General features: G+C 37.9%; 1 protein-coding gene across 1 annotated transcript in view; it reads left to right on the forward strand.

Annotated features, from left to right (window-relative positions):
- Positions 1-14,945, forward strand: part of WWOX (WW domain containing oxidoreductase) — a 325,001-nt gene that overhangs the window by 76,585 nt on the left and 233,471 nt on the right. The window contains exon 7 of the mRNA XM_053449183.1: positions 8,882-8,970. Within this exon, the coding sequence (XP_053305158.1) occupies positions 8,882-8,970 (89 nt within the window). The remainder of the gene's footprint in view (positions 1-8,881; positions 8,971-14,945) is intronic.

Genomic DNA, 14,945 nt, shown 5'->3' on the forward strand with positions numbered 1-14,945 from the left:
TGGTCTCGTGTGCCATCAAGCAACATACGGGCTACACTATTAAATAGCCATTAACAATCTTACTAAAGCCTTGCCTTGGATTACCTCTTTAAAAAGACTTCCAGGTTTTTTTATTTGCGACGCGCTGAGAGATTAAAAAATAAATAAATAAAAGTTTCCTGCTGTACAGATTACTGGATTCCGTCTCAAAGTAAAATGAAGCAGAGCCATATTCTAAGTGCATGTTCTTCCGTGTTAAATATTTCATGCGTTTTGCATAATGGGCTTCCTTGTTTCTGCGCAGCTAGGTAAATGGAAAGTAAATCCATGTGTATTTTAAACAATAAAAAGAAAGCATCGCTCGATGCTGCATGATATAAAGATGCAGATTTGATTCCCACTCTCCTCGCGCTGTAAAGAGAAACTTTTTAAAGTGGTTAGGACTACCTAGAAATGTAAATGCTCTCTCCTAATGTAATGCCGGAGAAAAATTAAGACAAATGATACTGCATTGCTGCCACAAACTGCGGCTAGCACAAAATTCAGTTTAGTTATTATACCAGGAAAGCCAGTGCTAAGTCTCCTCTGTGTATGCGCAATTTATGTTGAATACAACATATATCATTTTAATAGACCTAAGACCTAGCGAAAAAAAAATGAATAAAAAATAATAAAGAAAATGTCTCCAAAGTCAATTTTCAAATTATAAACTTTGGATTACAAAAAAAAGTATGAATATACCTTGATATGGTTTTGTGCTAAATAAACTTTTACATCTAATATTACATTTGTTGCCAGAAAACGCATAAACTGGTCTGGTCTATGGATAGCCGTTCCAAAGAAAGCTTACTGAGGATTTCCAGCGCACAGTAAGATTCCATGAAAATCACTTTCGGATGGAACAATGTTTTTATAACATATTTATGGTCAGTTGTATTCCTTTTGTAGACAGAAAGCTGGCCAACAGTCGGCCTTGCGTAGCCTTGCAAGAAACATGTTCATACCTGGAAACTCTTAAAGCTGGACCCGGAGTCTCCTGGTGAAGCCCTGCTTCTCCTGGTCTCTGGGTCAGCCTCTTCTTTCTCCAGATAGGGGAGCTGCATTTGGCCTCCTACTCCCCACACACTTCCCTTCCTGCTAAAGGTTAGCTGTTAGTGCCACCCTTTTATGGTTAACCACACCCCTTTATGTAGTTAACCCCACCCTTTGTGATTAGCCCCACCCCTTTATATGGTTTGCTCCACCTCATGCATGGCTGGCCCTGCCCCTTCATGATGTCACTTTTCCAGGAGATAGAGTGCTGTAAGTTTCCAGGTAGGAAGATAAAACACTAATGCGTTTTTTTTTTTTGCTTCCCGTTTCTAAAATTCCCATTATTTCCTCTTAAGTCCCAGGTAGGGAATGGAGTCACTTTTTCTATACCATTTATTGTTTCAATCATTTTTATTAGTTATTTTGTATTTGAAGGTAAGCTTTATTGAATCTTAAACAAATATACACTTGGCGTAGTCTTCCCGTGTCTATAGGTTTGTTTGAGGTGCTTATAAAAAATTTAAAGCCAGGAAATGTTTCCCAGTAGCCCAATATATTTCACAAACTTTTCAGATTGGTAAGAATTAATTTTTGTATTTTTTTTTCTTTTATTATAGTGTTTTATTATCTCTTTCGGAGATGTAGAATCTGGCACATAGCACAATTCTAGGAATAATGGGCCACACAATCCCAAATATTTTGTAGTTAACAGCAGACATGTCTCTAGTGTGTTCATTTTAATCTCTTGTTGGGCAATTTATCTCGAGACTGGATCTGCACAACATCCAAGGTGCTCTCATTAGTCTTCCCCAGCCCGCTCAGGTATATCGTACAAAGGGCAATAGGAGTAGGTGCGCAATTAGAAGGTTCCACCATCCTGAGCAGAGTACTCAGCCAGGTGTAGAAGAAAATGCATGGTATTTATGAATGAATGTCATTACTTTGACAGGATGACAAATTAGCCTGCCTGGATTTGGTAGCTAACTTTGTCGAGCAAGACCCCATGGTCTGGTCAATACGGAAACTTGTAATTTGCAAGGAAAAAAAGAAGAGAATAATAAAGAATAAAAACGTATTAGAACTTTGGTGAAGAATGTTTTATATACTTAAGGTATAAAAAATACTCCAAAATGAAAAATAATTCAAGGATGACATTTTCTCCTTGCTCAAGAGCAGATTAAGGAGCTTTTTGGGACCTAGAACAACTAGGGCAACTAGAACAAAAAGAGCCCCAACTATTTTTCCATATTGACATGAATACAACAAAAAGCATTATTTATTGTAGATTTCTCTACATTCCGTCATGATGTCACACCCTGCTCATATTATGTCCCATCTACTTTACGATTTAACCACGGAATGTGTGCAAACCAATGGAGAGCCACATAATTCAAGCCTGTCCCATGCATATCAGTATCGATGCGTAACAACATATTACATGCAACACAGACTACTACCAATCAAGTAAGTCTATTATACAATGGAGGCATAGGGCCCCCTACAACTCCAGGGCCCAGGAGCAGTTGCTGCATGTGCTCTTTGTTTCATCTGGCCTTGTCCTTGCTGGTCTAAAGAATTCTTACATGATCATATCCAACCATAAATATACACATATATATATTATATAAAATGCATGGCTTTCGACCTCCTTTTATTATATTGTATCCCCCTTTATATCCCCTCAATTTATCCATTTGGGATTTCAGGAATATGGTTGCCATTTTCTTTAATAAGAAGTAATGGTTTTGCTGTATTATTGATTGAGAAGATATTGTATGATTTCTGGGGTAATAAAGAGGATAGTGCTGAATATTTGTGATTTCCCGGAGAAAGGGGACAGAGCCGTTATAGGGCCATGTATCAAACCTTTGAAGTGTTCATCGGGACCCCGGGATGGAGATGCCATTGCGATGGCTCTTGGCGTGCATTCATTTCTAGGAATCTTATTAACCTGTTTGTTCCCCATGTGCCTCATTCAATCAGGTAGTTCCACCTATCTGCCAAGCGTGTTTAAACATTGATGTTTAGAGACTCATTATCAAAGTGAGACATTAAAGGCCGGACAGCGTGTATTATTTATTTGAGAATAAAGGTACGTCTGGACTTTTTTGTTTTCTCTAAGACCCCTCCTGTCATCATTTATTTTAATGCAGTGTAATATTGCGTGGATTCCAGGAAAGCTTCATGTTGTGACGTCTGTTTTTGAGTTTTGGTACTTGAAGTTTTCTAGTTCCAAGTAGAAAGTAACAGTTTAAACCATTTTTTTCCTGTGAATTTATTTGATTCTGGGTTTTTGAAAATCGATGGATTTCATTAGGTGAATTTACCGGTGAATGTAGCAGATTTAAGGAGTTTTAAGTGGCTGTCAAAGTCACTGGCGCCGTCCAGAGGTTCTACCTATTTTTTTTACTGTGTTGCAGAGAAAGGAACAATTAAATTTTTAAAGGTATAATTAACCTATTCCTATAAAATATTAATTTACATTTTTTTAATAAGAATTGCACAACACACTTTAACTGGGGCACAGGAGGTATTCTTTACATTTGTATCATAGTCACAAGTGACCAGACTGGATCTAACCCAAAAATCTGGCCTGGGTCCGGCCCTTGAGGCCAGAAGTTCGACATTCATGACCTAGACAGCAATGCCAGACACTATTACAATAGATTATCTAATAGAATGCTCTAATAGAGTGCTCTAGCTACCCCATGGACCTCCGGTTGACCAACATTGATTTAGGTACCTTCCTTGTTATTCTACCAACATGACCTCAGCAACTTGAAGTTGGACACTTCCTTGACCCTAACTGCAATCATTAACTAATATGATGGATCCTATTGTATATACAGATGTTTATTTTCGCTTAATAGTGCTAACAGTAGTCATAGAGACATGATTGGATTATGCATACATTAGGAAAGGTGGTCCCTGCCCCATAGAGCATATTTCTTAAAACATCCCTTAAAACTCTTTTAGAAGAAAGATATTTTTACTGTAGACACATTTCTCCGCGCGTTCGTTAGGAGCCAAGCTCGCTAACGCAGTTGCAATTCCTTGAGGAAAAGTTGCCGCGTGTTGTAAGATATATGGGCAGTCATGAAGAAGTATTAAAAACATTAAAAATAAGCTCGGTGCTACTTTGTTGCAAGCCGCATTACCTGAATAGATGGTTTTCGCAAGATCAGCAATTACGAGGAAGTTAAACCGAAGCAGCTTCAGTGGGTTTAACTTTTCCCGTGCCCTTGACGTGGTGCGGAATTGTCGGAATTCTCGTAAAATTCTTCAGCGTTGGCTTCTTCTGTTCTCTTTATTTCCTTAAGTGAACATCTGTCTAATTGTTCACCTCCATTGCTTTAGTGCTTCTCCCAAGCTTTCTTTGTTTCCAGACAATAAACTTTATTTTCTTCATAAGAATTCAATCTACGCAAGGGTATTAGGCAGCTTGCATGCACCTTTTCAGCTTCTGGATAGCGTCCAGCAGATCTCTTCTCTCAGTTCCGTTGGTGGTTCTCGTAACTTAACACAACGTGACTGTTTGGGTTTCCTTGTACCAGTGCCTTCCGTGTCTGTACATCTGTTTTATCATATTGTCAGACCCACTTTTTCTTACTTCTTGGCAAGTACATAGAAGGAACGGGTGTCCTTATTTTGCATTTCCAGAACTGACGTAGCGGTTTGCGGCCTTCGCAATTGGCCTCGGTGGCATCATTTTTCTTGCAACAGTGGAGAAGGCCAGCTTGGTTTGGTTGCACAGAGAAACGCATTTGAAAATACTTGCTGGGAGAATATTTTTCCTTTATTCCCAGCGGTTTTATTCACAGTTGCAGAACATAGCTATTTAACCTTGCAAGAAAAAAAAAAGAACATCTTAATTATCCTTTCACCCTTTCAGCGCCAGAAGAGCTCCGTACCCTCAGGCAGCAAAGGATCTCAGATCATTAACTGTTATGGATTTAGAATTTCATTAAGATGTGAACGTCTTCCATAAAATTTACAACTCCGCTAGGAATTTGGAGACTATAATATAATTTAAAATCTTTATATATGTGTAATGTGTTAGGTGTATGTTTGGAATGAAGCAGGAATGATTTATCTGAAATTATACATACCGTATGTGTGCGTGTATATATAAGTATGTGTATAACATGTCATTCATGTATGTATGTATGTTTTATACGTCTTCACTGACCATTGTTTTTGAATATTATAGAACAAAGGATGGGAAGTCAGTGTTTAACACACAAAATTAAACCGCAAGAGTGTAAATTAGCTGGAAATTCTAGCTTTTTCAGCCCGGTCTTCCAAGTCCGTTGGCAGCTTGTATCCGTAGTAGTGGTTAAAGGCACAGATAAAAGTTATCAAACAAACGTGTCATACTATATCTGAAAAGATGTCAGTCCTTAAATAAGCCTAGAATCATAGCTAGGAACTGCCAAACGAAGGTTACCTGGAAAACTTTTTTTCTTCTGGGAGGGAGTAACTTTGAAAGGGATGAAGCTATCCGTGCATCGAAGGACAAAGTGACCCAGAGACCTGGGGAAGCAGCGTTTCACCCAGAGACTCCAGGTCAAACCCAGAGACGCAATCTAACATACCTGCTCCTTAATATGTTTATTGTAGAGAAGTGTAATACTTGAGATAATAGTGAGAACATATATATGTTTGTGTGTGTGTATATGTAGAAATATATATATATATATATATATATATATAAATATATATATATATATATATATATATATATATATACACACACACACTTAGCCCCAGTTTATATATTTTTACTTGTATAATTGAAAGATAGCGTTTTAACGTTTCATATAATTTGAGTTTCAAAAAGGTCAGGCTGCCCAGAACATTTTACCGTTAGTGCTTTATCATATCTAATTATTATGGTTACATTGCAACAAGTATACACAGCATTTTGCCGTCCAAGAAAAAAAGAAAGAATGAACAAACAAAAGAGAAAAAAACAAACAAAAAACGTCTTACTTTTTTTGGGAGTGCGAGACGTTTATCATCTTATTTGCGTTTTATTGTTTTCCTCATCTCTGTTTGATACAAAACATAATTTGTCACTTTGTAAATACTTTCCATGCTAAATCCCTGCCAGCATCTGTTCATGTTTGAAGGTTTAATTCATGATACGGTAACGGCTGCCACGCCAATTATGTCCATGGATCTTTGGCAGTTGGGTGTCCATTGTGCAGGAGCTAAATATTTAGAGGAGCCCAGTCATTTGAGTTTATTGGTCATTACTGGTTAGAGAAACAGATGTGGTTTCCATACACTTAGCCTAATGTAATCCAGATCATTTGTATCTCTAAACCTGTTGAAAGCCATATTTTGTGTGTTGGGATAAAAAAACAATGCTGGAACCACAGAAAACTTGACTGAGCCCGAGTGATCGAGTCAGCGGATGCTGCTTTCCAAGATATGGGGCTGTGGATGGTGCAAGTTGTCAAGATTCGTGTCCTAAATTGAGACAGACCCACAAAAGTCTGAATTTTATGGGAGTTATCTGCAAGGGGCCTATTAACTTGGTAGGTTTAAACAAGCCTAAACTTGGTGGTTATAGTAAGGACATTGACCAAGTGGGAATGTTTTCACTTTTTTTACTGAGTATTTTTCTGTTCCATGAGCTATTCCGAGATGTTAAAACCTCAATTGATTTATTGAGACCATGAAAAGGACATTTTACATACATTACATGGTGGTCGGTAAATGGAACAGCCTCCCATCAGAAGTGGTAGAGACTAATAGAGTAAGGAAATTTTAACATGCTTGGGATAGACAAATGGGTATCCTGAATCTTCAAATATACCAAGGAGTGATTAAGGTCTTCACATCAAGAAAAATGGGCAGACGGCACGGGGCGAAAAGCTCTTATCTGCTGTCTAGTGACCTCAAACTTTCTTGTTTCTTTGTTTTTGTTGTTTTTCTTGAAACTATCCACGTCTTGTGTTGCTTGGCACACGTGTATAAAATGCACACGCTTGTCAAGTACCCTAAAACAGTGAAAAATTGAGATGATCCTACAAGGTTTTTTATACAGTAGTCATTGTAATAAACGCTATTGCAGCCAGCCTTCTAAGTGCTGCTTTCCATCCACCATCAGTACTTTCCATCGATAATTCAAAATGCTTGCCAGACTATTAAAAGTATAAATCCCAGGCATCTGTTTTGACTAAATTACCTTCTTATGCTACATTTAAACCCATTTTCCCCAAACTTTGCAGTTAGACGGTTTATTGGTTAAGTGCCATTATAAATAATTTTGCTCAAGTAGCCAGCTACTTAAATGCGCATTCGCTCCGGAGAAACCCTGGATTATTGATTGTGTCACTCTGCGTCCGCCATATTGTTGTTTTTCTTCAAAGCATGTTTTAAAGGTGTACATTACTTAGGTACGGTATAGAAGATTGTATTAAGAGTCATCATCTGTGTATAAAACAAGTGTTGTGAAACATAATGGCGTGTGCTCTTTGTCGTATAAATGTACCTGTCGTAATGTATTATTTATTCTCTCTAGTTTATATGCCATTATAATAAGCATTATGCTTTTATGCTTTAGCTCATTGTAGCCTGAGCTTGCTTGTTGCAATCCTTCAAGCAAATGTATCAATGGTTTTACATATATGGAACGTAAATCACTTCTTACATTAGAAAGAAGAATTTGATGCAAGGGCTGGTTTATCTCCAGTGTTCCAGCATAAAGGCGCACAATCCATACTGATGTTCTGCTTCAGCCATTGGACTCGCACTTTAACTGCTGTTTAAATGCATTGTTATTAATAAATTCTCTGTTCGTCTGAGCTTCACTTATCTAATGTGAGTTAATCTCGTCAATGAGAAACTTCAAAGAACTTGGCTTGTAGTCATACCGATGATGAATTAGAAGTTTATTTTCCTATTCGCCGTGTTCCTCAGAAGGTAGATTGTTTCCAGACCCCATTCTAGACGTTTTACTCGTTTGATTTTACGGAGCTGGAAGTGCCTTGTGGATACTTCTTACTCACAAAACCCAGTTGGAGGCAGGCTGGAAAAGTAAAAATTAATGATATCTGAAAACTGTCCCTAGCCGTGGGAACCACTGATCTGTGTTTATATGAATATGTACAACATAGGGATTTATTCACTAAACCATGGGTTTGAGGCCAGCTGCGATGAGATGAAACATTTCACCTTACTGGCTTAACAATACATAATGACACATACTTATATTGGCCAGATACTTCTCTTTGGGCCATCAAGGGACTAGTTGATCCTGTATAACACATAGTTAGAAGATCCTGCTGGACCATGTTTTCAGGGGAGGCTTAATGGGAGTTGGCCCAGTGTCATATTTTATTGTCTTTTATATAGTTTATATAGTTAACTTTATTCGTGGAAAGATGTTCAGAAATCATAGCCTTTTCGCATCTCAGGGGATGCAATTTGACACAATAAATCAACAGTATACATGAAATAAATATACTTTTTTGTAGGACAGTACATGAATCGGTACCATTTTTTGGTGGGCATCATATCTTTTCGAACAAGAATGGGTTAATTCAAAGTTTATGCCTTATGATGGATTGCTGAACTTGACGTGGTGAAATATCCTTGGAGCTGTCTGTTTTTAATTCATAGTCTTTAATAAAGTTATCCACCTATGCACCATACTCTGCTTCTCCGCAGTGTCACAATGCTACCTTTTGGCAGTGATTGCCTTTCTCTCATTCATTCTAATGATTTACGTGCACTGTGGGCATTTCATATTAAGAAAGCGGCCTCAGATATCTTCCACAGAACATTAAGTGTAATGTGATACTCTGATCCAAGTTTGCAGCTATTTATCATTTCTCTTTTGGTATTTTTCTCGTTGCAGCACAAAGCTAAGGTAGAAGTAATGATCTTGGACTTGGCCTCCTTCTCCAGTGTGGAAAAGTTTGCTGAAGCCTTCAAGAGTAGAAATCTGTAAGTGTGTGTGAGCTTGCTTATTGTATGTGCTTATTGTATGTTTTACTTACTAAATTTAATAATTCTAAATACCATGACCATATTGCGTTGCAGAGCTTTTGATGCAAAGATACTAGGCCTTAAGTGGAGCTTCTATACAATTCAAAATGGCTGCCTCCATTGTGTCAGAATGTTTACCAATAACTGGAATTCTAAAATGAGTCTCTCTTTATAGTATTGTTTTGTTTTTTACTTCTACCCATCAAACGGTTAACATTTTGCACTGGTGTTTTGTATTCTTTTTAACAAACATTCTGTAAATCGAATTGTTATGTTATATACTACTTGTTATGTCCTGTCTACCCATTGCACACGCTATGGAATATGATGGCACTATATAAAGCAATAAATAACAATATTATTAAAAATGATAGCTCAATCCTTGAATAGAATGTAAAAAAGTAAATGTGCTTTATACGGTTCAAGTAAAGGATTTTGCGGCTCAAACGTCAGCTATTTTCACTGAAGATATGTGGAAAACATAGTAATAAGTGCAAGAGCTTCAATATTTAGTATTAAGTACTTTTTTACTACATAGCCTTATGAATAAATTCATATACATTCAATAATAAACACACACTAACCACACCCCTCCCCCGAAGTATTTTAATCCCGTCCATGACATGAGATTAGGTTGCAAGGATTCTGCACAGACACATGCTCGTCTTCTCAAAGGGAATTCATTGACTAATGATGCAGTGATCTCTTAAATTAGTCACATAGTGAAATGAATGACCCTGGGGATTTCGTTCAGTGAGATAATGCCTTGCAGACCGTTAGTTCTAAAGGGATTATTTTCTTTATCATCTTACTTTACCAAGAACACTGACCTCAGAAATCTAAAACCTGAACATAGATTACTATCCTCCAACCAAGCCAAGCTTTGCCTCTTCATATTTAACCTTTTGCCTTTTTTCTCCTTTTTTTTTTTTTTTATTTGTCTTACTACAAGACCAGCGTATGTGAGGTCCAATATTTAGGTGTATTAATATCCCCATTATATCTAGCTAATGTCCAGCAAGGTATATACCCTATGTAACTTACATTCACAGAGTAGGTGAAACTCATTATAGAACACAAAAGAAATCCATAGATTTAGAAGATAATGTCTGTAATGGAAATAATATGAATTGTATTTTTGTAATCGCGCCAGAGTTTATTCTCGAAGAATATGCAGATGACATTTCTACGCGTTTCAGAAAATTAAAGAACTCGGAAAGCAGGCTCTTTGCTGCCAACGAAACTCTATTGTAACACCCTTAATATTAGCCGATAAATCTTATCGTGTCGAGGCCAAATATTGTGCAAGATATTATTATTTCACCACATTCACAGTGATTATGGTTGCGATGCCATTTCTGAGCGGCTGCCAAATTGCATTATTTTTAAAATATCAATTAATAGAACTATTTCGTTTAGCGGTGACAATTACAACTAGGAAGTCTCCTCTGCCAGCTAATTGTCTGCTTAGCTGTCATTTCTGCAATCATTATGTGCTCACTGCTTACCAAAGAGAGAAAAGCTTTCCAACGTCAGCAGCATCTGGGTTTAAGGAACATATCAATAGCTGTGTAGTTTATAAGGTTGAAAAAAAAGACAAAACCCTATGAAGTTCCATCTATCTAAGATATACTTAATGGCATCGATTCAAAAAAATAAATATAAGAAAATGCAAACTTTCCTAGAAGTGGCAACAAATATTTAATGACTCCATAAGCAGTCGCAATAATCTCTAAAACCACAACTTTTAAATAACATCCTAGCCCTGAGCCTCCCTTCTTGGCAAGAAGCAAACCAGTTAATTCTGTGAGGAGTGCATTCAAGAGCTTTACAGCCCTTACTGTAAATAATGTACTTCTCTGTTTAGCCCTGTGATAGACAGTGGCGCCTCTACTCATTAGGGGCCTCTTGGTATCTGCTATGAGTGATGGCTTCCCTTGTAAAGGGACATATTTGTGCATTGTGATGAGGTCTTATCTTAGATGCCTTTTAATAGAGAAAGTGAACTTGTAATTTCTTTGTTTCTCTAACAAACTAATAAGAGGAAACATAATGGCCAGTTAAGCTTGGCGCCGTGTGTCTGGAAGTGTGATATCGAATCTAGGGATTCCATTGGCATGAGAAGCATACTGTTTGTCTTGAAGAACCAATTCTGGTTCTAGGCTTTGGCGTCTCCAAATTCCACGGGTACACATAACATCTGAGACCTTATAAATTGCAGGTTCCAAGTGAAATGTGCTCCTAGGTGACAGAAGTTAGACTTTTTGTCTCACTTTTGTCTGTTGAGATTGAATGTATATTCAGTCGAACTGAAAGGATTTTGTCCAAGCCCTTTTCCGCACTGGAGCGATCTGTTTTCTTGGCAGTCTACTCATGGAACTCCCAAGTTTCTTTTTGGTGCTTTTACCTGACAGTGCCTCTGTACGTAAACACTAAACTGTCTCTCTTTGTGTCGTGTATAAATTATTTTTTTCCCCTATTTTATTATATTTTGGAGAAAAGCCAGACCACACACATACACACAACCTAGAGCCCTGCAATCCGTTTAGAAAGAGAACGAAAGAATTCCACTCTGTACAAATACAGGTCTCTGTCGAAAAAATAAGATTGTTTTTTGACACCAGTCTGGGAAATTTCATTTGGAATTAGGTAGTAGCATTCTAATTCCAGAACTTGGCATATATGCAGAATACGTATTTTACATATTTTGTTCAATCTTTCTCATTTCCGACAACATTTTTAAAAAGAGAATAATTTGGATGGAAGTTTAATTTGTATGCCACTATCATTTTTTGTTTGGTGACCTATCTCAACAGCATAGCATCTAAATGTTTTACATTTGTTTTTTGAAAATGAAATGTATTAAAGTTTAAAATTGCAATCATGTTCCCATTATCTCATCATGCTAGGCAGTGAATGCTGGTGGAAACATTTGGGACCTGCTGGTGCCAAATGCCATCTCCTGGACTACTATCCATATTGTAACCCATGCCCAAAATGTTTAAACATACTGTATTTGCTTGATTAAAAGACAACCCTGATTATAAGAATTTTAATATTAATTTAGAAAAAAAAGAAAAAGCCTGAATATAAGACTATAAAAACGTATTATTATTAGTAAATATTAATTCACATGTAAACTATTTTTTTATATTTAAGAAAAACTATGATTGAGAAAAATGCATTATTGTTTTTATTTATTTTAATTTGCCAACCTGCCCCCCAGTTATGCACATCTGCCCCACATCTTACTACTCTTCCCCCCATATTTGCCTTATACCCCCTATATGCCACTCTGCCTCCCTGATATGCCTTATTCCCCCTATATGCCACTCTGCCCCCCTTTATGACTTATACCCCCTATTTACTACTCTGCCCCCCAGATATGCCCTATACCCCCCATATGCCCCCCCCCCCGGCTTATCGCTGCCTTCGTAGACTTGTCTCCCGTGCTCCAGACTCTTTTGGGTCAAGTGGCGGCAGCCGGTGGACATCTGCCCAATACGCGCAAACAACCTCCGTTTCCACCCAGGACTTACACTGGGGCTTCTATGACTGAGCACCGGAAGGTCACGTCACGCCAGTGCTCCTTCATAGAAGCCCCGGGGGAAGTGTTAGACCCATTTGGCCCATCTAGTCTGCCCATTTGTTCTGCTGTAAAAACTCCAACTTTAATCAGTCGTTGGTCTCGTCTTAGAATCAGAAGCCATATGCCTATCCCATGCATGTCTAAAAATTCCCTTACTCTATTAACCACTACCACTTTGGATGGGAGGCTATTCCGTTTATCTACCACCCTCTTGGTTAAGTAAAATTTGACCCTTTAGTGTTAGATTATGCCGTCTTGTTCTAACATTTCTGTTTCTTTAAAATAAACCTCTCTTGTGTACGTTTTATCGCTTTATTTCTTCTTTCAAACTGTACATATTGAGATTTATTTATTGTATACAAAAAATCCCATCTCTGTAAGGGTATATCAGAAGAACCTTGCGCTATCTTTCTGAATGACACAGAATTCTTTTTGTTCAAGTAGAATCATGCAGCTGATGGGGCTTCCTGAACTGCATTACATTTCTCTATTCCTTTGGGCAATCAGAAGAACGTATTGTCGTAGGAAAACACATCCAGATACAAATAACCCCTTTGTCAGGAGGGTCTGTAAAGGAGCTCATCTGTGACCCTTGGGCAATATCATAGTTTTTTTCCGAATAATTTTACCAAGGGTTTATAAGACATTGTAACCACCAGAGAAAATTATACAACTATAAATCATAAGGCTCCACGACAGTAATTAACTGGTAATTTTGGTGCAATTATACTCCGCTCTATACAGTTTTATTTGTGTATACAGTATATGTTTGGATATTAAACAACAGGAGGTCCAAGTCATAATTGGCCAAGGAAATTACATTATCTGCTTGTAGAGGCTCTAATTTCTTACTCTCAATAATTGAAAATGGAATTTGTATGGGAAACACATGACAAGAGAGGTTATTTAATATATGTATGAAATGTATATGCAATTCCTACTCGGGTAAATGGAGATTTTACCCAAGACAGGAAAAACCTGAGGCTTGGGGAGGGAGTGCCTTTGTGCCCCCCCAGAGGTGACCCGTGTGTACAGATTGCATTTTCACTTAATCTTGCAGTCTGCATACAAAAATACCCAAAAGCTGTATTAAAATGTGTATGCCATAAAACCTATAGTTCTATACAAGCTGATCGTCTTGGCCATTTCAACATACACTGACGTTCTTATGTTCTTCTGATCCTCGTGAATTATTTTACACTTGCAAGATGCCAGATGCAACCTCGACGGAAAACCATAAATTCTTATTACGACGAAATAATGTTTTATTTAACTCCCACCGACACTGAACCAGCAGTTGCCTCCATAAAGCTTTGGCACAATTGTGATGTAGACAAAACTGTCAATGCAGACAGCATGGGGATCTGTATAAAACATATTTGCCCTTCCTTCATTTCCCTCTGTGAAGATTATGTTCTGGATTATGGTTACATTGAAGCATTGCTTTCATAATTTCTCAGATCGAAACTTAGAAACAAGACATTGACCTCCGTGGGCCACTTCATAGTATCCTTCTTTAATTGCAAAGAGACCCTAACGTACCATAGCTATAGGGCAAATTATTAGTGTATCCGACACAGCCCTGTCTAGCTTGGTCCAGTGGTGGTGTTTTATGGAGCTAGTTAACCACATAATTCAGTAGCAAAGAACATTATAGAGAAATGATTGTGTGTATGAAGGTGAAGAACCCCTCCTATGTCCAGGGGGACTTCCAAGGTCCCTTGACTAATAAAACAAAAGAGCGGTCACCTTGGCAATCATTAAATCACTCAAGGCTTGAATGGTTGATGGAGACCACTGTATCCACTTATCTACAGCAGCCTGGTACCTATTTTATTGTGTACAACAACAAAAAAGGATATTATAAATAGTAATATTATTGATATTTTGCATTTGTTTAGCTTGTTCATTGAAGAGGTGAGTTAAAGGCGTTAAAACATGATTTAAAGGGAAAAAAATGAAAATTTAGCATTTTCTACACGGTTCTTTGCCAAAGACGCAGCTCGGCTGTCAACCAGAAAATGTAAAATGAGTTTTTATCCCCCGTGCATTGCGGGGTCAGGTTGGAGGTCCAACTCTTGAAATAATTCAGGTGTGATTCTTTTGATAGGGCTATTGAAAGGGTCGCTTTAGGATAACACGAACAGATAGTGCTTGAAGCGCCGTGCCCTGAACTTGTTTGCTGTAGCAGGGGGACCTGCCTTGTGTATGCTAGTGGTGAACCTTTCAGTTTGCATGCGCGTGTTTGTGCGAGATAAGACCCGCAGAATAAAGTGAGGGCAGAGGAGGGGAGTGACACGGAGAGAGCAGCTGCTTCAGGGACCCGGGGACTTACATTTCAGGT

Source organism: Spea bombifrons, chromosome 10 (assembly GCF_027358695.1).
Source record: "Spea bombifrons isolate aSpeBom1 chromosome 10, aSpeBom1.2.pri, whole genome shotgun sequence".
Taxonomy (NCBI): Eukaryota; Metazoa; Chordata; class Amphibia; order Anura; family Pelobatidae; genus Spea; species Spea bombifrons.